Raw genomic sequence first — 27,485 nt, 5'->3', positions numbered from 1 at the left:
ATAGTCATCATATTCACTTCTGACTTTCTTTATGAATCACATGCAGTTACATTAATTCACAACATTATGGCCTGTTGTGCTATCAAATCTAAATTTGTGACTCGTTGCGATTTATGATTCTTAATTAATAACTTTATGGCTTTTTGTTTTTAATTACCCTTAATTAACGTAGCCTTCCGAAATAGACGCCGCTTGACTCCAGTATAGTTTCCATATCATCTTTGGAGTCTGAGCTCACAGTTCTTCCCCGATGCACCGTGTGATATAGTTGAAAGAAAAACAGAAAATGACGTTCATGCATCCCTGGGCACGATCCACTGGGCAGCAGGCCGTTAACCTCTCTATGGGGTCCTTCAAAGAGGAAGTTGTAACTTCTTCGTTTGGCGTTCAGAATAAAGGGGATAGTGCAACGACTGGTTGACCCGTATCAGTATAATGGCTCCGGCGGGGCGCCTTACTTGCCTTCGGTAAGGCGTCTCAGTGAAGCTGCACAAGATAAAAGAGCGATGGAATTCCGTACAAGGAGGCACATTACATACACTCTAGGGATTCCTTCGCCTTTATATGACTGAAAAATTGTTAAGTACGACGTTAAACCCCAAGCACTCACTCACTCACTCTATGGCGTCTAATACGACGACAGAGTTATAGTTAGAAAACCTCCAATCGTACTGTAGATTTAAGTGCTTACACTTAGTAGCAACTTACACGCCCTCTAGCACCAGTTAGGTACCAATTAGAATTAAATAAAGCAACAAATACTCCATGTTGGTTCACATAGAGGGTTATTTTACTGAGTGTAGTTCGTTTTCCTCTGCACAAAGTATTTCATTAAATGCCACGGAAATGTTTACAGTAAAAATTTTAAGATGTATTACCCTTATGTTATAGGCAAACCGCCTCAAATGTAACTGATATGGTGCGACGAATAGCCTGAATATTGAATGTAAATTTCCACTTAAATTTATGCTCCCTCAAAATGAGTTTACAATCGAATCTCGCCACTATATTTACGTGGCAGTCGTTTTTAAAATACTGTCAAAACTACTGTTATCTTTACAATGAAATAACGATAATAATAGAATGTTTCCCCTTTTCTTCAAGATAAAATCTTTGACGCCTTGCAGTTGATTTGTTTCTATTTTCTATAAATCTGGGTGATTTTCCAGCCGTAGAAGTAACCGGCGAAAGGTGTAAGAGCTTCGTTATCCACGGCCTCGGTGTTCAACTCGCACAAGTGCAGAGATCCTTCCTCCGGTCGGAAGTAGAAGTTGAAAGAGAGGCAAGAATTGTGGCTCATGCAGTACATGGCACACTCCGTGCGGCTGTGAGCGGTCACGTTGGTCAGCCACTTGTCCACAAGCCTTCGATCCTCTGCCAGCTCGAAAAGCTGTGTACGGACCTTAGTGTTGTTGTTGTTGTCGACCTGCGGTTCCTCTACTTCAGGTTGGCCGGGGTAGATTGCTGGGAAAAGTGAATATTAAAGTGTTAATGGTTGAGGTACAATAAACAAATTTAGAAGGGGAATGAAAAATCATAATGCTAACGAGCTCTAGCTGAGTCTCCGCTATTTTGTTATCACAAGAGAAATTGCCATTCTCAATATGTACTAATCTCTTATAAAGAAAGGTGTTGCCAGGAAATTCAAGAGGGCTGACAACAGCCAAACTAGAGTAGACACAGAAAATTAAACCCACCCCAACCGTAAGTATGGAGAGGGTGCTGGGGGATCCCCCGTGGATGAGGGGATAAGCACTCCAGTGCGGCGCGGTGGCCCAGGAGCCTCTCACCAATGCGGTCCCTGTGAGTTCCATTTCATGCTGGCTTCCTCTCCTGCCATACGTTAGAAGGTCTGACAGCAACTTGCGGATGGTCGTGTGTTCCCGCCGGGTCGTGTCCGATTTCCTCCCACCATAATGCTTGCCGCCATCGTATAAGTGAAATATTCTTGAGTAAAGCGTAAAACACTAATGAAATAAATAAATAAATTGTTCATAAGGGCAGCCGTCACGGCTAATAAATCCAAGATCGCCGATAGCAGCCTTGATTATTACGAAAATCACTCCCAACGATCCTCTCATTGACCTCGAGACACTGTGTAAATATGAAATTCATTTGTTGAAAACAGTTCGCATCCAGTATGGTCGACAGCGGCCATGGTTGATTAGTCACCATGTAATTATGAACTTCATTGGTTGAAAATTGTTCAAGGTATATTCTTCAAAAGAACAGATGTGGTAGAACGCTGCAATGTCACCTCGCCTCTTGCCGCCACATGCAATGTAACCGGAAATGACGTTGTATCAACCCCGATAAGCTTACTTTCGGAAACAGTACAAATGTGCCTTCTTGTATGGACTTAAATCAACTCAAAATGGAAAAACCATGTAAACCATACGTATTTATTTTTCTGACTGGTGTTTTACGCCGAACTCAAAAATATTTCACTTATAGGACGGCGGCCAGTATTATGGTCGGAGGAAATAGGGCATAGCCCGGGGAGAACCCACGACAATCGGAGAGGAAGCCAGCATGAACTGGTGTTAAACTCACAGCGTCCGCATTGGTGAGAGGCTCCTGGGTCACTGCGCCCTGCTGGCGAGCTAAACCCCTCTGCCACGGAGGCCACTAAACCATATATCAACCGTATTAGCCCACACATTTGCAGATCATGAACTTGATAGGTCTACTGACCAAAGAACAACCAGTCTTACCATCATGGGCTCCTATCTCACACATGAAGGGTCTGACAACGGTGTAGCAGTCATCTCCCTCCCCCGGGTACAGACGGGTCTGGAGGATTGATCCCGCCGCTGTCTTGTTGTAGTAAGTACAGTTGTACCTGTCAACCTGGTCTTTGTCACTCAACCAACCGACCTCCAGAGACAAGATGGCTCCATCGTCATCCACAAAGCCAGTTGGGGACACTGTGGAGAGCGAACAGGAAGGTAATTATGAGTAATTTAATAAGACCACGCTAAAAAAATACAATAAATCTTAAAGAAGAAAACTTAAAAGCACGACACTATAGGCTGAAAAGAGCACATTTTTTTCTATCTGGTAGTACCTGCTGCATAATTTTGCCATGTTTCCCCACCTTACAAAAAAAAACGGCAAAGCTGGCATAAATCGCTGAGTCCATCACATCCTCCATCTTTAACATCCCGTAATTTATGCTGGGTATGTGTTGCCTCTCAGCCATTGAGAGTCGTTAAAACTGCCGGCTTGTTCATGTAAACTCAAAACCCACGTCCACCATTCCGGTTTCCCGATCGTCAAGTGGAAAACGAACTGTACTGTTCGCTACCTTATGGAAAGAAGAGCTCTTCCGGAAATATACGAACTGCATTTCGGTGGTTTCCGACGGCAATTCTCCTCCTAACGCAGAAGATTTCAGGATTATTTCTTAGGCAAAATGGAGTCGCCCACAGCGGATTTTGGTGCTGACTTTATTTATAATTTATCAATCTGAGGTACATATTAGAATTTTTATGGCATGCACATGCGAGGAAAAGCATACTCTTTTCAATGGTATTTGATTGATATTTAAATTTTCTTCTCCTTTAATTAGTCACCAGAACAAGTTGAAATGTGTACCTTTTTCACACTGTAGTAATAATTTAATACTTACGTGTATAAAGAGACATAAGTTAGGTAATATTGAGACTCGCATGAATGAAATAAAGCAAGCTTTCAATATTTTTTTAAAAAAAATAAACAATTGCCAAAGAAAGGTCAACATATTCGTGGTATTGTTTAGAGGGATAGAAAAGAGGAGACCGAATCAAAATACGGCACAAGACTTGCACTAAATACCATGCTTTCACGTGCTGAATTTTTTCTCACGTGCACATGACATGTAATCGTACTGAACATCGCGATGTTTATTTATTTTAATTTCATTGTTGCTTAACCCATAGTCGAGAATTTTTCACATTATGGGTGGATGTGACATTATTGGTTTCTAGGCTGATGTTTTGCTTACAGGACATTTGGACATACGTCATAGAGATACGCAATCTAAATGTTAAACTCTATATAACTCTATATATAATTTTTATATATTCACTTAATCACTTCTCTTCGACAGGCTGAAATACAGTTCCCGTATATGAGGGCGATGCGGATTATGGGTTTGGGAAACAGCCACGTTCAGAGCCCGCGGGCCTCTGGATCCTAACAACCCCCCTGACTTAAGGCCACAGGCCGAAGGCGGATTTGAACGTGAGGCGTTATGACCTAAAACGGCCAGTCGGTTTGCGTTAACAACCCAACCAATGTACTGTATCTATGCAATTTACTGAATACAGTGTTGCTCACAATTGTTATAGTAAGCGCCAATCCATGCTTCGAAATCGCTCCCCAGGAAGGACCAGAAGGGGTGCCAGCTGACGAAGAAGGAACCGGCAAACGAAGAGACCAAATGGCCTTCTGGGTACTTTTTGCACACGGCCTTCGCATCATCGACGTTTTTTGGTTCAAGAACAGACTGCAAAGTTGTAAAGAAGTTATATTAGGGTTATTTAAAATCATTAAAACACTGATCACTTCGGCAGATAACACCTTTACTCTTTATTGGGATATCAGTGCAAGTTAACTCCATACTTGAAAACAAGAAGACATTCCGGCAAAAGTTCTTACAGTAAAGTGCCTACAGGGTGCATGACAAAAAGTGAAGAGACTAATCAGTAAATTCCACACTTCCTGGCTAACAAATAAATAACATCACGTTTATAAAGAATTTACAAAGATTAAAGTGCGATAATTACGGTAACGGGATCGGAACTGGTCCCAAAGATCCTGTAACATTTGTCCGTCTGTTCCTCGTATGCCCAACCGGGATAACACTTAAAAACTGAAACGCAAAGAATGAGCCTTTAACCAGATTTCTCCATTCATACATACTTGTGTTTATAGGGAAAGTCATGATAACTAGCATGCACTGATCTGTTTTTTTGGATACATCTTTGCTCTCCGTCTAACCATACAATACTCACTTTTTTTCTTAAGAATTTTCACAGAATAATTTGTTTCTGGAAAAAAATCGGAGAAAACCACCCAAGCCAATCCGACGACAGCTGCAATCGATCCGATGAGAGCAGAATTCGATCCTGGATCCGAACCTGGATGAGGACATCTCGCCCATCGGTCGGCGGATTGCGGCCCGTAACACGAGGACGGTCCAAATCGCGCACGGGCCGCGATACGATTGGGCGAGGACTGTACCGTTCGCGCGCCAGCGGTGGCCGTCTTTGTGCCCTCGTCCCGCAAATCACGGCCTGGGGTCTGCGGCACGCTCCTCGAGAATGGCCCCATTCGCGCGCGATTTGCTCCGTCCTTGTACGGCATGTCGCGACCCGCGGGGCGAGATGTCCTCATCCAGCTTCCATAGAATAACGCGTACGTCAAATGAGTGTCCGATGGCTTTCATCTTGCAAAACTGTTTTCTGACCAAGGCAATTGACAAATGACCAGATTTCACCAGCAAATATGTGCGACCATTTGTCAGCTATCACGCTGTCATCACTGCTCTGGTTTTACTCTCTATATATGCCATGAAATTTTATATCATGGAGGGACCCGTCTGAATTCCTGTTACCCTTTTCCGTAAGTATAATCCAGATTTATCGTAGCTATAATTCTACGTATATCCCTTAACGCATTCTTAATGAGCTTGTACTCACAGTGTTTAAGTTTGCAAACAACTTGGTGAGGCTGCAGACAGTTGGCAGAGGTGAGCAGACCGCCACTGTAGAGTGAGCAGTTCTCCACCGAGGGGTTGTAATCGGAAACTGTCATGACGTCAGAGTCTAAGATCGAGGAAAATCCATCTGTCCAGGATAGTTCATCGTTTACGAGACTATTCAGCCCCAGCCAAGTGTCGGCGCCCAGGAACCCCTGCAAGGTGCATCGGAAATGTGCTATAGTGCTGGGGTATAATTTGTGAAAGGTTTCTTGAAACCTCGGCATGCTTGCTAAAAACAAATTCCGCACTTCATAAACAACCAGCTGAATATCTGGCAAAAATATAGAAGTTTTACTCCCTCTCGTTTCAGATGTATATTCAATAGGGCACAAGTGTTTTATTTGTTTCATTACGCTGAACGGATGAAAAGTCCGTTTTATCCGTAAAAAGGTAGAGATTTGTTTTGAGATCACATTCAAAATTATTCTTTTCTATTTCAGTTTCTCTGAAATGTCAATGGAATTAGTCAGATCTGCATACAAGAAGCTGACGATGCTTCTCCGTGGACAATGTCATAGATCATGAAGTAAACCTTTCAGTGCACGAACTTTTCCCGTGCACTATACATGATATCGTTTATTACGGAACATTAGGTGTTTCCTCCAGCCTAAAAGACTTTAACACCATATGCCCAACGTACTTCCGTTTTTGGTGAGAACTAATATCCATATAATTCTAACCGAAATCAGAATTATTAAGATGATCTTTTTAAGATTGGATTACATTTACCCGAAAGTCTTGCTGTACATATACACACGTATGCCTAAAAACCAGTGTGTGGTTAACTTCGCTCATCATGATCAACGACACACGGTTTAACTTAAACCAGTACTACGGGTTACTTTTAATATAAATCAACAACACATTTTGCTTTTAACATAAACCAAGAGTACGTGTTGTTTTTAATATAAACCATCAACCCATGTTGGTTATAAAATAAACCAAAAACAAGTTTAAAAAAAAAAACAAGCTTTAACATAAACCAACAAAACGTTTTCTTATAACACAAACCATCAACTTGTTTTCCTTATAACATAAACCAGCATCATGTTTTGGTTTCATCTGAAACCAACAACGCGTGTTGATTTTAACATAAAACAACTAGTATAATAGTAATATAACTTCAATAGTATGAACAATTAGTATAAACCAACAGCGCATTTTGGTTTTAACCTAAATCAAAAATATGTTTGGTTTCAACACAAACAGACACCACGTTTTGTATTTTTAACATAAACCATAATCACGTTTGCTTTATACATTTATCATTAGGCACACTTTGGACACACAACGATACCACTGCTTGATTGTAATCTATAGAAAAGCCTGATGGAAGGTCGGTGATGACAATCAATTTTCTTATTCTCAAATTCTGTATGAACAAACACCGATTGTTAGCCAAGAAATAGGTGCGTGACTGCAAGCAATACGTTATCGACTGACTGACAGTTCCATAGCCAGGCTATGGAATATGATATGGACCGTTGCTTGACCACAAAGGTGTTAATTCTGACGGGGTAGGCTTATTGACCCCACGGGCCCAGGGGAGTTGTCCTATTCTTGATCTCACTCCACAGGAAGCTATGCGTGAGAAAAGGAAATTATTCCCTCGTCGTGTAAAATTGATGACCAAAATGTCCACACACATCACTGATAACGTTGATGCCCAGGCTTACCGTAATGTGGCCGCGTGATTATAAACACTTAACTAAATCAAACCTGTAAACAGGTACAAGGTATTTATCGCCTGAATGTAAGGATTTCGGGTCAAGAAATGAATCACGTGAAATCCATTTCCGGTCACAGATTGAAGTTACAAGACGTTATGCCTGTAAATATAAGCTCGTAAAGCTTATTATGTAGAAATGTACTAAGCCTGTTTACGTGCAAGTATGAAAGGGGATATAATTCCTAAACTGCCCTTATTAGCAGGCGTGCACACAATATCATTGGCTGTGATACTTACATAAGTCGTCAGATGTTCCTTTTCCTCTACCGTAGCGACAGACAACAGATAGGCATCGTCAGCTGCGCAATAGACCTCGGCAGCCTCATAAGGAAGGGGACTCAGGGCATTATAATAACATGTATCATTTAAGATTACCTGACCTCCTAATAGAGTGCAACGGTTTCTAAACTCTGAAATTAAAACCAATAAACAAAGTTTCGGACGACGTATAGAAATAAATAAATAGATACGCATTTCCCATCTTGGCAAACCGCTTGTTCCTGAATGACATCTGCTCGATTACGTGGTTACTTTGCTAAAGGATACATGAATAGGAACTCTAAAACAAAGATTATGTTTCAAGAAAATTGTCAAATCAAGAAAATTATGCTTCGGAATTTTGCTACCAATTTTATTTTTATACCTGCCTTAAGAAAACTGTACTTTGAAGCCATTTTTACCCACCAAAGAAAAAGCTGGAAAATGTGTTGTTGCTGTTAGGTATCCTTTAAGCAAAATTTCTTTCCGCAGTAGACATTTAATGAGATTCTCCATGAATCAAAGTTTTAATAATGCAAAGAACAAAATGGCAGGAGTTGGGGAAACACTTGTACATGAAACTCATTACACGTAATGGAGAACAAATACAAATAATATCGAAAGTTTAAAATAACAATTTTGTCGACTTTAACTACTTAAAACGTTTACCCCAAGGAAGTATCATTCCCGTGTAATCAAAACTCAGAGACACGGATTCTGTACTGTACTGGATACAGGATGCCAGAACCTGAAGGAAGAACAACAGTCATATAAAAAGATCGCAGTATCCATATACATTTATTTATTTATTTCATTGGTGTTTTACGTCACACTCAATAATATTTCACTTATACTACGGCGGCCAGTATTATGGAGGGTGGAAATTGGGCAGAGCCCGGGGGGAACCCACGACCATCCGCAGGTTGCTGCAGACCTCCCCACGTACGTCCGGAGAGGAAGCCAGCATGAGCTGGAATGGGACTAACAGCGACTGCATTGGTGATAAGCATACATGTATACATAACCAATAGAATATGTTATTGCTGTACATCAATACATGACAATATATACATACGCTAATCTAGCCTCTAAACTGGAACCACACATGTAAAGGTTGAACTGATAAATGTCTTTATAAATCTTTAAACCGTACTCCGTTGGAAAAGTAAATTGACTTATTCGACGGGTTATTGGCAAGGTAAATCGACTAGAGGCCGGGTTACAAAGTAATACGTGTTACCTCACCATGCAACAGAGAGATTTACTGGGGCTGGTTCAACAAAACCTGCGCAAATTTGTGTAAGCGTGATGGTCGTAAAAACAGACCCATGTGATACGTTGCCCTGACAGTTGCGCCCGTCATAAATTTAAGTACGCTTTGTAGAGCGAGGTCGTGGCATCAACGAGGCCAGTGGTTGCAAGTGACATATGGAAAAATGTTCCAATGTGAGAACACACATCACTGTTTGTACAGGAATGTACTACAAGCGACAAGTGTCGTATAAACACAATCCACAAAGCAGACCAGATGTCATATTTGACATCACCTGAAAGGTACTCTTTTGGGAGTCGTGTCCTCATAATTATAGTTTTAATTGAGAGTGATCTATTCCGTTAACCCGACACTAGATGATTGAGGTCCTATTCTTTAACCTCGGAGGCCCCACGGGGTGAAAATAATGGAGAGAAACTTTATACTATTGAATTCTGGCCGGGACTACGAGTAATTCTAAACTGTGATCAGAAATCACACACGCTTCTTGATACTTCATACTTTGCCACGTTTACAATTAATGTCAGCAGAATTCATGATTTTCGTAATTAGTAAATGAAAGAATCTCACCAAAATCCTCATCAGTAATTTCCAAGTCTCCCACTGTGCCATTTCTAGTTAGGAATTAAGTCAACTCTTCTTAGTATGTTTTAGCTCTTAGTCTGTTTATGTATTAACTATTTCACCACAGTCGAGCGTCTATTCGTTGAAACGGCAGAAACCAGTTACGAATATAATGCGCAGGCGCACAGCAGCGATCAGCGGGATACACAATCCATCTACTCTACTGCTACACTAAACGTCTGTTGAAGTACTATAAGCAAATCAGCGACGATTTTCTCTTACTGTATTTGACCCCCATCCTCCTTAACGCTATTTACCCGAGAAAACTTCTCGTTGGTTGAAACATGACGATGATATTGTAATTAGAGGTAAAAAGTGTAGCCATGGTGGATAATGAGATTTAAACCGTGTCGTTATTGTAATACAAACAACATAAATCTAACCACAACTCGTCTGACAGCTTGTCCCTAGAGATCGCCAGGTGATCCGGTTTCAGAATTCACCAATCCCATTGAACTTCCATGGAGATCGATACTGAGCCTTCGATAATAAGCAGCCCGGTGAAAATTGATCACATCATCTGCAATTTAGTATTCATCGCACCTTCCCATTGAAAACAGTTAAGATTAACACTGTTACTGACAATGTGTTGTACAAGCACAGGTTCACGTAGGTATACAAAACCTCATTCTCGGTGACGCTTTTCCTGTAAAATATGGTCACCTTTACGGAACAAGTCAATGTATCACTTATGGATGACAAATTCTTTTTATCACCTGCGGATGGTTATGGGTTTCCCCGGGGCTCTGCCCGGTTTCCTCCTACCCTAGTGCTGGCCGCCGTTGTACACGTGAAATGTACTGGAGTACGGCGTAAAATACCAATCAATCAAACAAATAAGTAAATATTTTTATCACAGGTGTCGTTTCGATAACGATTGTAAGATCTACATCAAACTAACGACAAACAACAACCACCGTTTGATTTATTGCCAATGTCGTTGTATGCTGAACTCTGTTATTAATTTCCGTCTACATAAAGTTTGCCATTTACGTTGTTTGTGCTTAGTTTGACATAGATGTTAAAACAGTTATCGATAGGTCACAGTTGGTGCCGGTAAGCAAAGAAGTTTTCATCAATAAGGAGCATTTTGACTAATTCACCTACCAGCATCAATATTACAGGAAGTAATTTTTCATGCAATTTCCAGATTCCTGCATGTTCCTGATGATAACATATATCTTCGTTATATTCGAAATGCAACCAATAACTCTAGGTACAAACTCTAAGTTTAACTTTTGTGCAAATGTCTGCAGCAGTCATCAGTTCGACATAATTAACAGTAATGTTTGAATGTCAAAATCACTAGCATTCACGAACCTTTGCAAGTTTTGATGAGCAGCTACGTTTGAAAGTCAACGCAATATCAAAATTTAGATTTATTTACATACTTTTATAAACATTTGCCCCATATCCGGGATATATTTCAATTACTGATCAGATGTGATTATTTTAGGGTTGGAATTTGTTTTTATATGAATAATTCATTCAATTATTTGTAATTCTATGTATGAATAATTCATTCAATTATTTGTAATTCTATCTCGAACAAGGATATTTCTTAACAGGTCTTTTACTGTAAGGTGTACCGCTTCAGTGGCTTAGTGGTTAGAGCGTCCACCTCGAAATCGGGAGATCTGGGATTAAACCCCGGTCGCGTCATACCAAAGACTTTAAAAATGGTATCTGTTGCTGCCTTCCCTAGCACTCGGCACTGACAGAGTAGAGCAAGGAAACACAAGTTGTTGGTGCGGTGTCAGTATAATGTGACTTGGTGGTGTGTCATGTCTGGTGCCCTCGTCATGATACTTCAGTGACGGCAGCACTTTGGCGGTATGGACTCGCCCTGCTAGAAGAAGACATAATGTATGTACACACACTTATTGACTCCTCGCTGTCATATGACTGAAAAAATATTAAGTGCGACGTAAGTACACCTATATACATACTGTAAGGTGGAGAGCAACTCGGCAAGGTTTGTAACAGAACATGTGATCTCACATAAAAGAGGCTATAGAAAAGGGCTTTATGAAACCGATAATTACAGACACCCGCATGCGTCGAAATCTTGAACGCGTGTTTTTTTCTTCAAGTGAACAGCTTCGCCATCGATACATGTACACGTATTGCACAACCTCACGTGAAGGAATGTCCCCTGAGTCGTTTAGGGGCGTATTTATTAGGCCATATCTCTACATGCATGTTATCAGTCTGAAGTGCATGTCAGGCTGTGTCAACAGGGATATCAAAGTACGAGATTAACGTGCAAAGCATACATTCTACAATGCAGCTGGTAGGCTATCTAAGTAAGTGAGTGAGTGCTTAGGGTTTAACGCCGTACAATTTTTTAACGATATGACGACGAAGGAGTCCTTAGAGTGCATGTAGGTCAGGGGCGTAGGAACCGGTGGGGAGTGGGGGTGGGGGTTTTGGGGGGTCAGCATATCTTTTGGCCCCCCACTTTTCAGGTTCCGGAAATTACATATAGTTGTAACACAAACAGGCCCCTTCGCCGAACAGAACATCACACTATTGCAAACATATTTCCTCGGTAAACTAAACATGGTAACTGCAATTTTCCCAGTGCACATTGCTATTAATATGGGGTCTACATGTTTTTTCCGTCCTTGGGCCTACATATTTATATATGTTTATGAGTTAGCTCCCTTAGATGGGACACATCAGTCGATTGAAATTGAGACGCCTGAAAAACTTCGTAGAGTTCAACGGTCGATATATTCCTTTTTTTACGGCATCTGCAACTTCGTCGTCTAGCAATATAGACCCGAGTAAAATGTATTTCAATTATTGGTTTATATGGTGGCTTATGGGAGTAAATGACGTCAGGATCGGTTTTCTTTCCTAAAAGTAGTTTGCAATGAGGATCGGTATAACAACGCATTTATATATGCTTTATGTAGTTTTGAACAAATATATTTACATGACAGAAACGTGCTGTGCACTGGCACCTATTGTGTCTAATGTATACGTCTAGAATGCAATTTTTCTAATGCCTTTTGCTCTGCTCAAAGTAATCTTTAAAAGAAATCCAACCACATGGACATTTTTCATGGAGTTTGACATATAGTTCATTTTATTGTTTTCTTTTCTTTCTATGGGAGTTACTTAGGGTAGGCGGTTTTTGAAGCACAAACGTTCATGCCAAAGATTTTGCTTTTCCAGATCACATGATATACTGTCACGAAGCTATATATACCTGTTTTTCCAAACTGATAATGTGCCAAAATTACATAGGTTTATGTAGGTTTGCTTGTTTTAACTTTCAGTACACCTATAGAAGTAGCATATATTAATATATACACTTCTCCCATGGAAGAGCAAGTCGTCTACAGTGTAATATGATAAAAAAGTGGACTCATTTGTCTCCAAACACAATTTTTTTTCTAATTTAGTGACTGTGTTTTAATGCGATGACGTTGCAGCTCTATTCAGCCCAAAACGCAGAATAATTAACATATTTATACAATATATGCACTCATCGGTGCTGAGTTATTTATTTCATTACCGTTTATCCTCATTTCAAGATCATTTCACTTAGGACAGGTTGCAAGACTCATCAGTGAACGAAAGATAGGTAACCGTGGTAACCACCGACTTTGGCGCGTTACCGACAATTCCCCTAAACCAGACGCACGCCTTTTTCTGAACCAAAGGCCTCATTAAAACGTGTATGTATACATGTAAATGACATTGATTTCAATCGAAAGGAAGCCAGCGCGAATAGTCGGGCAAGTTTACCACCAAGGCCCAGTAAAAACATGGATACTTCTTTCCACCGATTCTCTCTATACGAGTTAAATGCTTGTGTTAGTCAATCTACACCAACCTCTCTCCGATATGCCTAAATTTAACGTTGAATTCTGGATAAATTGTTTCAATGTTCTTTGTTGACCCGTGGTTCTCCAGGCAAAAGAGTCCACAATTGAGCTAAACGTCTATTTCAATTTTTCAGGCAGACTTAAATAGTCAATAACACCTCAATTGGCATATATAAGATACGGCAAATCGTCTCTAAGGTGATATAGAGACTTCCGGAGGCTTCCGGGGCCTTACTGGGCCTCTCCTTTTTTTCTGGGACAAAAAAAGGTAACCGACGTAAAGTTGACACTATTGTTCGAAATTTCCAAAAATGTGGGCAAGATGTCCTACGGTGGTCTGTTGGAAGTCACAGGATATTAATGACGTGACGGCCATGTTTTTGGCTTGAAATAGATCGTTACAAGTTCATTTGGTGAATGTATTCTTAGCCGTATATTTATATAGATTTTGAACAATGAAATCTTGCAGTCTATGTGTGTTAAGTAACAAAAACCCCATGTGACGTCACTGGTCCCAATATGGTCTATAAATGCCACCATACAATCACAAGTTTCAAATGCATTTTACTAGGTTCATAAAGTTCTGCACACAAAAAATGAAATCGAACTACTTTTCTTGACAATGCTTTATTAATGGCCTTTCACCTGACATAAACTTTGTGTTAGTGTTTTCTGTATCTTTAAACTAACTACAAAGTAGTATAGAGAACATGTGCGCAGTAAACCGTAACGATATACATATATGAGTAAGACGGTCTCATATTTTAAGGTTGTTGACATCACCGTGCGCTTGGCAGAAGACCTGTTCAGAGCCTATAATAAGCATCCAATAATGTCTATCACGGTGTGATGTTTATACTCTCGCCAGACTCAGTCTAGCTCTATGCAGTTTCCGACCTGAACACTCAGACGTCATAGCACTATTGATTACTCATCCTGCCCCTAGCGACGATGCCAGACAGAAACTGGGACCTGAATAATCCCTAAGCCTCAGGTAAATATACACTGTACGCCATTGTGACGGAAAAAATGTTGATATTGTGATTTAGTTCTAAATACACCGGTTACACCCCCCACGTACAGCTGTAGGCTATATCTACACTGCACAGCTAAACAAGCTGACCTATTTCGCTTGAACCACACATTGTGGAAGGTTCATGTAGTGTTGTGTGGATATTTCGTCGGTTTGAAGGAAACTGGACTTAGGCCTACCCACAGTCAAAGTACAGTTTCATTCATCACCTTAATTATGTGCTGTCAACTTGTGCCCTGTCAATTCAGACCCTTACCTTGTTTGTAATGAAAGGATTTTCCGACATGGCAGCCAGTTTATCTATAGTCATTGTATTTACGTAAACCCTCACTTACCACTCAGAATCTATGTATCTTTAACTTTTATCTATTACACTAAATAGCATAAGCTATCTCCCTCATGTCTGCACGCAATGTTCGGCTATGAAAAGGATATACTGGAAATGCAAAGTAGAATACTACCTATATAAAAATAGACATTAGATATACAAAATAGACAAATAAGACATTACACTACAAAATAGGAATAGATAGGATAATACTCTTCTGCTAATATGGGCTGGGGCAGTTGCCCCTATACAGGCCTAGGGATTCACTAGGATCTGTCTAAAGCTGTCGAAAACATTTAGAATGAAAAGAAAAAAAAAAGGTCCCTCAGAATATACTGGATAAATTATCTTTCAATCTGCACTTTCAGCATTGCTGTGGCAAAAGTAAATGGACTCAAAATTAGCTGAGGACTTACGCCCCTCGTTTATTCCTCGCTTACGATACAGATCTGGGTATAAGTGCTTTTTTCTGTTAGGAATTCGATCAGTCTGGGTGATTGCTTTTCATACATTAAGACTCAACAGAAAACGGGTTAAAGCATTGAAATAACAACGTGTTCACGGTAATCCATTTAACAGCATCGACTACAATTTGTGCAAAGGTACAGTTCTTTGATATACATGTATGTAGACGCGAAATCTGTCGTTCTTAGTTCCTAGATGGCAACAATTCAGATTAAAATTTGAGACATACGACAATATTGGGTACCTAGCCTCCATATGGTTAAATGTTTGTTTATTTTATTGGTGTTTAACGCTTTATATGACAGTGGTCAGGTTTACACGAAATCGCTGATTGGTCAATGGCCTGGTAGTCGCAGAGACTCAGCTTTAAAAAAGTATTTGAGGGAGTGAGGGGTCGCTAAATATAATCACCCGGTATGTTATACATTATGTATTGTATGTCTGTTCACAGATTTTCGGAGATGCGCTGAATAAGCGTTGCTCTAATACAGAATTCAGCTTGTGACCATCTGGTGCAGAAGTTTCCTTAAAACAGTCGCTTCCCATTCTTCAACATGAGATCCCCACACCGAAGAGGATCCTCCATTTTTAACAGCGAGTCCTACAAAGTCGATGAAGGAGAGTCTGAACCGCTCCTACAGTCCTCTAGCAGCACCAAGCTGTACACTCGGCGCTGGTACATCTTGGCAGCGTTCTCTCTTACTGGCATTGTGGACGGGATTATGTGGAATACGTGGGGACCTCTAAACCAGTCTGCAAAGGCCGTGTACAACTGGTCTAACACGGAATTAGCTGTGGTCATCAACTGGGGAAACATCATGTACGGGTTGTTCATTTTCGTGGCGTCGTACATCATGGACACCAAAGGTGAGAGACAAGGTCATTTTCCTACATATGCATGTAAATCCTTATTGAAATGCGTTAACGGCAATGTAAAGTGATCTGTACAGTTTTTCTCAACATGCGCCAAACTGTGCTTGTAGATGGTAAAATAGACGTCCTTAGCCATCGTTCATGAAACTGCCTACTCAAGCGTTTCATGTAATTGCCTACTGTCTGAGCCGCAAAGTAACGTCATCTACAGCCAGAGGTAATTCCCCGTACAAAATTTGACCAAATTGCCACGGTTGGTTGGAGATATATGTTTGATGTTTTAAACTATCCATTTCCGTCCTATAGTAAAACATTCTGTCACGCGTGGAAAGTTGGGAACATCAATTCCTTCTGTCATGCCAAATTCTGTAAACGTCTTTCTTGCCCAGAATCTCTAACTAGTCGCCGTCGTATAAGTGAAATGTTATTGATTAATGCGTAAAATATCAATAAAATAAATAAATTCTTGCATACCCCTATTCAAACATGCATCTGTCTCGTTAATTCTGGGAAATTTTTTCAAAAGTAGTTGAAAGTTTTTATCATGGAAATTGTACCAACTTCGTGCAGGGGTAGAAAGTGGACACAACATTGAGTATCGTTTCTTATCGTACAAACTCCAGGTGTAGAAAATTTACTGCTACAAGTAGTTGTATGTATGTATGTATGTATATGTACTTGGGATTTTACGTCGTGCTTAACAATTTTTCAGTCATGTTACGGCGACAACAAGTTGTAGATCGTGTGAATTTAATTAGACGTAAGCAATACATCGCCTGTGTTTTACGTCACCGATTACAGGTTTACGCGTGGCAGTGGTATCGTCTATGGGAATCCTGGTATTGGGAGCTGGACTGAGGATGGTATCGATGAAGCCCACACCTGCTACTTGGTATAGCGTTTTAGTTATATTTAAAACTTAGGCCAGGAAAAACTGAACAGATTGGCATAATTTTTCAGAGTATGCTGTTATTGTCCTCTGTTGACTTGTCGCATGTCCTAAGACGTATATACAGAATGGAAAATTGTATTTTTATTCACTTTTACTGAGCCCAAAGAAATCCATTCTTTAAATCGACTTGGGCTTATCGATATATGGACTTAAATATTTCCATGTAAATAACGGAGTGTGTCCACTGTCATTAGGTACATTGAAATAAGTAAATACATTTCGAACGTTTAATTTAAAATTCATTACCTGGGTCAGGGTATTTTAATGCTTTTCAGTTCTCTTCAGGTTAAACAACGTGGGTCAGATTCTGCTGGGAATCGCCGGATGTGTTCCGTACGCAGGCGCGTCTCTCGTATCGGCAACGTGGTTTCCGGTGAATCAGAGGGCCACCGCGACATCTATTGCTTCCATGTGTTGTTATATCGGAGATGGACTCGCTTTTATAATCGGTAACAAGGTTATTAAATAAGTTGAAAGATGGTTCAGCCAAGGCTCAAGCTTGACATGTAGTATTATGATTCTACTAACCACATGAACAGAAAGGTCCAATCGCTGACTTCCGCCAGGAGGTTTGTCCTGTATATATCGAAGGAAGGTCCTCTCCACATAGATCTAGAAGGTTTCCTTTATCCATGCATAAACCTGAACCTTCAATAAAGCGCAATAAAACTCTCAGTGAAATAAATGAACAAGCTCACATGTACAAGTAGGCTAAATAGGTAGTGCAGGTTATAAGAAAAAAGAACCGACAAGGATTGAACAGTAGGCAGACAGATGTTCTGAAAGGATGGTCTTCCTGCTTAAGAACTCTTTCTGTGCTTTCAATATTGCATAGAAAAGGTTGGCAAGCTGTAAACAAAGCCTAACGGAGTTGCTAAACAAGGGAAGATAACCATTCTGAAGAAGCCTACATGTGAACCCTTGAACGATGTTAGAATCGCTGCAGGCAAAGCAATGGACGCAATGATTTTGAAACATGTGACATGACTGCACTTTTCTGTTTGACGATATGTCGTACGAGACATACTAGTATGCAAAGAGCTTCCACATTTTTATAAAACGATCGCTAATCTTGATTTCCTTAACTGTCACAGGACCACTGATCGTTAAACAGCTGCGCTGGACAAAATTAACGGACTCTATACATAGTAATGTAAGGTATGTTTTTCTACTATATCGCTATATACGTGTATGTATAGCTAGAATTACCTAGACAGAAATAGCGCCTATAAGCGGCGTACAGGGAAAGCTCTCTTTACAACATCGAGTTCAGTGTATAATTCCACGTGAACAGCAGTAATTTTGATTCAGTTTCTCCCAGATAAAATGAGTTTCCAAGTTGTGTTTCTTGACTCATAGCACCACTTTATGGGTCCGGTATGTTATCGCCGAGACATGGCTGAAACACTGCCAGTATGTAGGAGTGTAAATTTTCAGACATCTAGGTTAGTATACTATAACAGATAACACTATAAAACTGTTCTACTGCACAATGTATATTATTAGGTGAACAAACCAGTATGTATGTAAGTTTTATGACGAACACAGTTCACGTTCACGGTTGAAGTATACAATGGGTCTCAACAAATTTAAAATAATGAGAAAACTGGACCTGGTATATAGTGACTGTCATCGACGTATCGAGACCATTGTGACTGTGGTGTTCCAGGTTTCTTCACCTTGTTTTTCTATATAGGAAATAGGAATTATTTTTGCTGGACACCGTACTCTGTTGAAGGCGATAGGTTGTAAATCGCCTTCAGTAAATAATATACATTGTCCAGTAGAACAGTTTTATGGTGTTATCTTTCACTGCCAATATGGTTTTAGGCCCAAATTATTCATTCATTCAGTCATTCTTTACTACATGTAATTAATTAATGCGTCTCACCTATCGTATAAAGCACGGATTGTGTAATTTCACGCTATACTAGAAATTGACCAATGAGGTCGTGTGTTCAAATCCAGCCCCCGCTTATTCACCTGTGGTCTCACATTTGGTGGTTTATCAGGGGGTGACTCCACAAAGCCAGTTCTGACTTGAGTCAAAATTTAAAATACGGTTTTAGAGCTTATTTTTATGCCCCATTTTGACAACCTCATAAATGTTGTGCTGAGGATAAATGTGTCAAGATTTTCACATTAAGTAGCAAAACTAAGCATTGTGACAATTTTAGATTTGGGTTTTACTAAGAAACAGCGTTATGGGATCTACCCCAGGTGGAATGATCGTCAGATTAATTTATTCATCTCTCCTACACGTATGTATCAGCAATGTATCAGTTTTGTGTTAACTGCTGTTTCCTTGTTTTTCAGTTTTTCTATAGGACTACCTCCACCACACAATGTTTCAAACACTTCAGGTAGGTTGACCATTAATATTGCCCGTTTAAAATGAATTTCTATTGATTAAAAACAACACTTTGAAATATATTCTTCAAAGCATTTAGAGAAAATTTTATTAAAATGTAATCAAACGCGAATTTCTAACTTTTCTGAAGTATGAGTTCATATTTTTGAATTTGTTTAATTTTCAGATCCTTATGACGTTGCACGGCAGCGTAAAGAACTGTTTATGTTATACCTCATTGGTAAGTTAAAGAAGAGAGCGCATGACATATAAGCTTTCATGCTTTCCGTTTTGCAAGTGCTAGTTTTTATACAATTTACCCTAAATAACCTAAAATTTCGCCCACAGAAGTGAACTTTTCGAGGCAAGTAAATGTCACAAAATATTCGCTGCTGAAATTTACAACATTCACACCTTTCTAAAATCAACAGAACTCTCATAATCAGGAAAAACAGACATATTAGCCATGGACGAAATTTATGGTCAGGTAGGATATATACGCAGGAAGTGAAAGCTTTAGTGGTTGTGGTATTGATCTATAGCTGTAGCAGAACTCTCCAGGAATCGGGAGGTAGCTAAAGATATACGGTAGTCACGTTGATGGAGTCTACTACAGGATCAGCCGCGGTGATGTAGTTTGGATAGAGCTTCTGTCTCGTATCCGATACATCCCGGAGTCAGCTCAGTGTTGAGCACACACAAGATTTTAAACTGAATTGACTCAGTTGGTACTGAAACTACCTGGTTTGGCTTACACGGAATAGATCAAGCAATGGTTCGGTCGTGCGTCAGTATAATTTCTGCTGGGGCGGCTTGTCTCTTGTGTGGCATAGCATTCCAGTGAGGCAGCGCTGTGTGCGGGCTGAGACTAGTGATGTCTAATTGCTATATCACCACGTTTTCTTTTTACCTAATTGTGCTTCAGGCACGTTGCTAGGGGGCGTGTAATTTCTACATTCCCCCGCCCTCATTGTTCGTGGAGATTTGTTGATAGTTTTGTTTGTCATCAGTCTAAAGAACTCATAAGGTCGTCTTTCGTTCCCTTAAGGCTATATGTCTTTCAACATGTCTTGCGAGTCAGTAAGTCACACGTCAGTAAGTCGATGCATGGTTTAACCCGAATGCACACTCCGGTCTGTTTCTCCTATATAACTTAGCTCCATCGTATAAGTCCGTATACATATGTTTTTTTTTTTGTTTTGATTGGTGTTTTACGCAGTACTCAAGAATACTTCACTTATACGACGGCGGCCAGCATTATGGTGGGTGGAAACCGGGCAGAGCCCGGGAAAAACTCACGACCATCCGCAGGTTGCTGGCAGACCTTCCACTTACAGCCGGAGAGGAAGCCAGCATGAGCTGGACTTGAACTCACAGCGACGGCATTGGTGAGAGGCTCCTGGGTCATTACGCTGCGCTAGCGCGCTAACCGACTGCGCCACGGTGGCCCCCCGTCCGTATACATATGTATGTACATGTATATAGGTATGTATGCATATGTATGTATGCTTGGTGTTTAACGTCGTACTTAGCAATTTTTCAGTCATATGGGGACAAGTCATTAGATGTGTGTACATACATTGTGTCCCTTGTGGCCAGGCGAGTCCATGCCGCCAAAGTGCTGCCGCCATTAAATGTCGAAGACATGACACTGCACCCAGTAACATTATACTGACACCTGGCCAACGAGTCATGTTCCTTGCTCTAACCTCGCAATACTGCGCGCCAAGTGAGGCAGCAGCAAGTACCTGCACGAAAGCCCTGTACCTGTACTTAAAGTCTTCGGTATGACCCGAATCGGGCTTGATACCGGGATCTCCCTTCTTAGAGGCGGACACTCTAACTGGGTTCAGTGTATAAATGAATAAATTTAGAGTACCAACCCCTTAATACACTGGAAACAAAGTAGTAAAGAAACATTTTGGACTTTCCAAAAGAGAGAAAGATTGCTTATGATGCTTGTTTCACTGCAGATATTATTCATGCAATTTTCCATATTCGATATCCGTACGTTGTGCATTCTGGCAGAATTTGGCTTCGCTGCGGGCCTGTTCCTGATGACTTTGATTTATTTTCCGGCCAAACCGCCCACAGCACCCAGCCTATCAGCAGCGACTGAGAGGATGAAATACAAGGACGGTTTGTTGGCCCTTACAAAGTAAGTGTTAAGCCATGCTAACCCTGTTTTGCCAGTATTCATTTTTGCCTGACTACGAATATTAAATTCAGTATTAAAATACACAATATACAGTCAAATTCTGTTCATCCAATTCATTTGGATGAATTCATTAGCTGACTGTTACAAAGTGAGCGTTAAGTCATGTTTTACCAGTACAGGTATTTATCTTTGCATGACTCATGACTAATATCAAAATGTGATGCTAAGAAGTATAATGTCAAATTCTGTTCAGCTGACACTTGGATGAATCTATTGAATTCAAAATCCAGTGTTTTAAACCATTCCTACGGTGAAAGCTTACATGTAAACATGTCCAATTCCGATACATCCTCAAAATTCTTGAAAATAAAGTTTTTGATATTGTTGCTGTTTTGAATAGGCCTATTAGCGTTTTATGAAAAAACTAAATAATTGCGTTCGTAAAAAAAAATTGTTTATTTCAGTATGCATGTTTATCAAGTGTATGTTAGGGATGTACTGTAATAGATTTGATTGAGTGCTTTTTGACGTAAACTTCAGTTTGTCATGCAAATTTTCTAACAGCGGATGTATCAGGTTTTGACGCAGTCACACATTACTTGTCATCCGGGAGAATCGTCCTATGCATATGTTATATTCTTACCATGAGTCTGTTCATGCGTTAATGCTTCACGGGTGTGAACTGGCTGTGGCAGAGTGGTTAATGTGCTATTAAGTCACACGAAACGTAGCCAACAGGCTCAATCACATTCTTTCAGCTTCTCTGCTTTCATCGTATTCGGGATATTGGGGAAATCAGCGGTCGACGGTGCTCTTGTGTCGTGTTGCATGAAGTTCTCTTGAGACCACGTGTCTGCCACCATGTAATGTGACTTCAGTCGCAGATAAGAATGTGCCAATAACACCTTATAAGGTCGATGGTTCACTGTAGGTACCCAAGTTATCCTTCACCCATGCGTAATACTGGTCGCTATTGTATGTGGGAAAAGTGGGAAAAAAACAACAACAACAACGAACTATCAAATAAACAAATACATGCATTGCCAATGAAAACAAGGGTGCCAACCAGGGGCAGATAACTCTAATAGCCATACGTCTGTTCCTCTTATCAGGTCCTCCCAGTTCTGGCTGATCAATGCGGCATTCTCTCCGAATGGCGTGTTTCTAGGCTGGACCTCAGTACTAGGTGTCATTCTTTCTGCGGTCGGCATTAATCAGGTACCATTTCATGGAATAACCAAAACTCGGTAGTCATTAAAATGTGTCGCGAAGAGGTAAGATTGTACATGCACAAGTGTAAACGCACAGAAAAAGTTCCTACTATTACATACTGACTTCTTTCGAAAAAAAAAACTTAAAAACAATGTGTAATTTTTTCTTAACTTGTTTAAATGCTGTACTTTTACCACAAAGCTGATGTATGTATTAGTTTTATTCCAAAATGACACGTATATGCACCCTAATGATTCCTTCGTCGTCATATGACTGAAAAATTGTTGAGTACGACGTTAAACCCCAAGCACTCACTCACTCACTCATTCCATAATGACAATGTTATATCTTTTTGGTGAAAACAGTTATATACTCATACTTGTAATTTACCCCTTCTAAATCTTATTTTCGTTTCCAGGATGAGGCGGGCTGGATAGGGTTTTATATGATAGTGGCGGGCTGTGTCGGTGGCATAACAGTGGCAAGGTAAAATCACTGTAGTAATGAATAATGGCAATCAAACTGAGGTCACCATCTCCATTACTGGCTATATAGCGGTGAATAAAGATTTCAGTGTTCACGCTCTTGTTCACCAAGTATCAGCTCCATGAACATCGATATATCCTATGGATGAACCCCGAGTTCAAATTCAGATCATGCTGGCTTCCTCTTCGAACATCTGCGGATAGTCGAGGGTGTCATCCTGGTTCTGTCCGGTTTCCAGTTACCATAATGCAAACCGCCGACGTATAAGTGAAATATTCTTGAGTACGGCGTAAAACACCAATCAAATTAATAAGTAAATTTAGATGGACCCGAACTTCTCTATGGATTGTGTTGGGCAGAACTGCTTTTTAACATGCATAAAGGGGAAGGCTTCCATATAGCAATTTTTTGACCTGGTTTGATTTGAAACTTCAGATAGTGAGTGTTCTTTATAATACTAGAATCCATACTGTGATAGATTTCTTTCATGGCATAACACTTATATGTGTTTACCCAATTTATATATATATATATATATATATATATATATATATATATATAAAGAATTATATATATATATATATATCTTTGAATTACATTTTAAATTCTGAAAAACCGCTCTTGCGGGATCCAGATCCCTATAAGCCATCTTTTGGCGAGAAAGGCACCTTTCGACATTTTGTCTTCGAACATTTTTACCGATGGATCAAGCTGCCTGTTTTGTTCTACTCTGTAATACATTGTTCCCAGGTTTTCGGACATCTTTAACCTGCACGTTAAGCTGTCTGTATTTTTCTACTTTGCAATGTATTGTTTCCAGGTTTTCGGACATATTTAACCGACGCGTCAAGCTGTTTGTGACGACCATGTACCTCGTTAGCGCAGCCTGTCTTACCTGGTTTACACTAATGTTAGTCGGGTATATCCCCTTCACAACAGGTAATCTCCCCGGTAAACCACCTCTTCTGTTTTCATTGCGTATTTTTTATTTTGCAAAGATACAATCTTCGCCTTCCATATTATTTCGACTCCGTGAAACAGGAAGTTCTTAATGATAAAATATTTATAGTACCTCCTGCCTGGAGCTGCGTAAAACACCAATCAAATAAATAATTAAATCCTGCCAGGAGCCATGCACTGATTGAAAACATAGACATCATAGAGTTTACTAGAGACAACAGTCCTCCACCAGTATGTCATAAATCTCACGAGATTGCCAGTTACTTGCCAGTGGTCGCTTGTTTACCCCGTACTCTTGGGTTTTCTCCCACAGAAAACTGGCCGCCATCGTGGAAAATTTTTGACCAATTAAATCAATCAAATAAATCAAATTAATCAATCATTTGTTAAATATACATTACAAAAAAACAATAAATAAATAATAGACGTAACTTTTCCTCCAGTCATAGTACACTGTCATTGTCATTGGTATTTGCCATATCCCTTAGTCGCATGTGAGGACTTCCAAATGTTTGTCTCTTTCAAACCCATGATATGAAACGACATGATTTAGACTTTGAAATTAGAGGTAACAGCTTTATACATTTTCTGTTCCACAGTTCAAATTTACATCTCTTGTATTATTGTTGGGCTTTGTCTCAATGGGAGCTTTCCACTGTTTATGGAGATGGCATGTGAGAGTGCATACCCTGTGGCGGAGGGCATTACGTGTGGATACCTGACCATGATACATAACACAATCACCAGTCTTGTCTTGGCCGTGCTGATGATACCTGGTGTGGGTAAGTACAGGTATCTGATTAGGATACATAACGTAATCACCGGTCTGGTCGTGCTGATGATACCTGGTGTGGGTAAGTACAGGTATCTGACTAGGATACATAACACAATCACCAGCCTGGTCGTGCTGACGATACCTGGTGTGGGTAAGTACAGATATCTGACTAGGATACATAGCACAATCACCACCCTGGTCGTGCTGACGATACCTGGTGTGGGTAAGTAGAGGTATCTGACTAGGATACGTAACACAATCACCAGTCTGGTCGTGCTGAAGATACCTGGCGTGGGTAAGTACAGGTATCTTACTAAGATGCATAACACAACAACCAGTCTGGTCGTGTTGAAGATACCTGGTGATTCCCACCGTTTATCTACCCACCACCTAAGAATTAATTCTTGGAGCCGATCTTTGTTTCTGGTAGTTCTGCATGTACCAGATAAAACTGGATAAGTTTCTAAGAAATAAGTCACCAAAAAAAGCGGTTGCTCTTTCATTTTTAAAAGTTCTTGTCCGATTTTGTTGGAGTTGTTGCAGTGACGAACTTTTACTTCTAAAGAAAACTATGGCATTTTTGGGTTTGCAGGTACACAGTGGATGAATTGGACATTGTTGGCGTTTGTGGTACTCGGAATCCCTTTCATCTTCGTCTACAAAGCAGATCGCCAGAGAAGTGACCGTGACGACACGCGGCCTGTCATAAACGACCACTAACATTTTGACACTGAAATTCGGGATGAGGATTTTTTGGCGTGGAGGGATTTTACTGAAGCTAAATGTTACAAGGGTACAAACTTTAATGGCACCGCGATTATCAATATAAAGATGAAGAAGACAATACGACGAACAAATGAAGGTTTAGACTACAATAAGGCTTAGGGCTTTAATCCAAAAATACTCAATAAAAATAGTACAGAACTGTGATGGCATACCTTTTTTTGAACTCTTGTAGTCACAAGTTTCGTTATTGGTTTTTTCACTGCATGTCAGTACCATCTAGTGATAACACGCTATAAAAGTTGTCAACAAGGACAACATAATTGGATGATGTCTGGAGTATGGACGTACACGAAACTGATAAACTGATGAAGCATAATCTTAACTGATTAAAGACCCTATATACTTTTTGGAATCCATATTCGTGAATCAATTCAAAATGTCTGCGTTCACCATGAATATAACAAATTAGTGAATTTCAGTCAATTTCAGACTAGCACCTGTACCATTTATAATGTTTAACTGAAAGTTTTAATGCAATACACTTTATGCATATTAGGAACATTATGCACGTGCACAGACAGAGCTGATATTTTGTGAAAGGTCATTTTTAGGAATATTCTTAAAACTCGATTGGATTTGCGATATTTTGGCCAAAAATCTCCGGCATAGCCTCTTTCAGAGCTTGTGTGAATAGGAATTTGTTCATAATTATTGTCCACGTATGGATCTTTCTTCCAAGATTTTCGTACATTACATTCGTGAAAAAGGTCAGCTACTTGCATGACATAACTATAGTGCATATTATCTAACCGAGCAGAGATAATATAGGTAAATATGGTAGCTTAAAATTTTTTTCCAAGATTTCTGTTTTCTACTCTGCACGTCCAGACAGCACACAGAAAGACAAAAGTTGATCTTCTAATCATAAATATCCCTGTGACCATGTAACACACAAACTAAATGATAGCGCTTTTTGGATGATAACATGTATATTTAAAATAAACTCATTACTTATGTAACTTATATTCTCCACATGGTTATGGAAGATTTCAGCAAACTCTGGACAAGGAGAAATATTAAATACGAGTTTTGCAAAGTTTTATATGTACTTTCAATAAAACCTGGTGGTTTCCTAATGGAGAAGCTATTCCGCTTAATTTTATTCGAGCCCAAGCCGTTCTCGTTTTGACTCGGTTAAAGTGTCGCTGTAACCAATGGGGTCGCATGTACGAATCCAGTTCTCGTAGCTTCAGATAACCAACTAAAGAAATAAGCTACATGTAATTTACTTACACTTTTGTAGTGTTACCTTCTCGTTCATTGTAAATATGTATTACACATATTGTGATCATGATATAAATTTCGGTGCATGATGGGATGAGCTTTAGACAAGCTAACTGAATGTTAATCAAAAAAAATTTTTTTGCAATGTTATTATATTCTATTACTTGCTACTCAAATATAATTAAACACGTACATCATGGAGCGTAAAAACCAGACGACAGTGTGATAGCTGGCAAATGGTAACCGGCGAAATACAGTCTCCTGACAGTTTCCCTCTGTCAGGGTTTAAAACAATGCAAAAGGACCAGGTCTCGGGGTTGTTTAGTCCACCAACAGAATCCTGATTCCTGGTTTATGCAAAAGACCAGCTAGCAAATGTGGCGATGATTAGTGCTAACATTCGGTAAAAATTTA

At 39.9% G+C, this 27,485-nt stretch overlaps 2 protein-coding genes across 2 annotated transcripts; one reads left to right on the top strand and one right to left on the bottom strand.

Annotated features, from left to right (window-relative positions):
• Window positions 1–776: 776 nt before the first annotated feature.
• On the bottom strand, window positions 777–9,672 carry LOC135469164 (uncharacterized). The gene is made up of 8 exons (XM_064747707.1): window positions 9,577–9,672; window positions 8,403–8,481; window positions 7,713–7,885; window positions 5,685–5,898; window positions 4,770–4,855; window positions 4,321–4,489; window positions 2,715–2,927; window positions 777–1,464 (listed from the first exon to the last, which is right to left on the bottom strand). Exons 1-8 carry the CDS (start codon window positions 9,616–9,618, stop codon window positions 1,139–1,141), a joined length of 1,302 nt encoding a protein of 433 aa, XP_064603777.1. The 5' UTR covers window positions 9,619–9,672; the 3' UTR covers window positions 777–1,138.
• A 4,683-nt stretch (window positions 9,673–14,355) lies between these two features.
• Window positions 14,356–26,847, top strand: LOC135467404 (solute carrier family 49 member 4 homolog). The gene is made up of 13 exons (XM_064745177.1): window positions 14,356–14,463; window positions 15,747–16,162; window positions 16,970–17,060; window positions 17,406–17,569; window positions 18,215–18,278; window positions 19,437–19,483; window positions 19,658–19,711; window positions 21,499–21,628; window positions 22,741–22,846; window positions 23,259–23,326; window positions 24,147–24,265; window positions 24,886–25,068; window positions 25,654–26,847. The coding sequence occupies exons 2-13, from the start codon at window positions 15,850–15,852 to the stop codon at window positions 25,779–25,781; spliced, it is 1,467 nt and encodes a 488-aa protein (XP_064601247.1). The 5' UTR covers window positions 14,356–14,463; window positions 15,747–15,849; the 3' UTR covers window positions 25,782–26,847.
• The last annotated feature ends 638 nt before the right edge of the window (window positions 26,848–27,485 follow it).

The sequence above is a fragment of the Liolophura sinensis genome, chromosome 6 (genome assembly GCF_032854445.1).
Source record: "Liolophura sinensis isolate JHLJ2023 chromosome 6, CUHK_Ljap_v2, whole genome shotgun sequence".
Classification (NCBI taxonomy): domain Eukaryota; kingdom Metazoa; phylum Mollusca; class Polyplacophora; order Chitonida; family Chitonidae; genus Liolophura; species Liolophura sinensis.
This window is presented reverse-complemented; position numbering and strand designations above follow the sequence as displayed.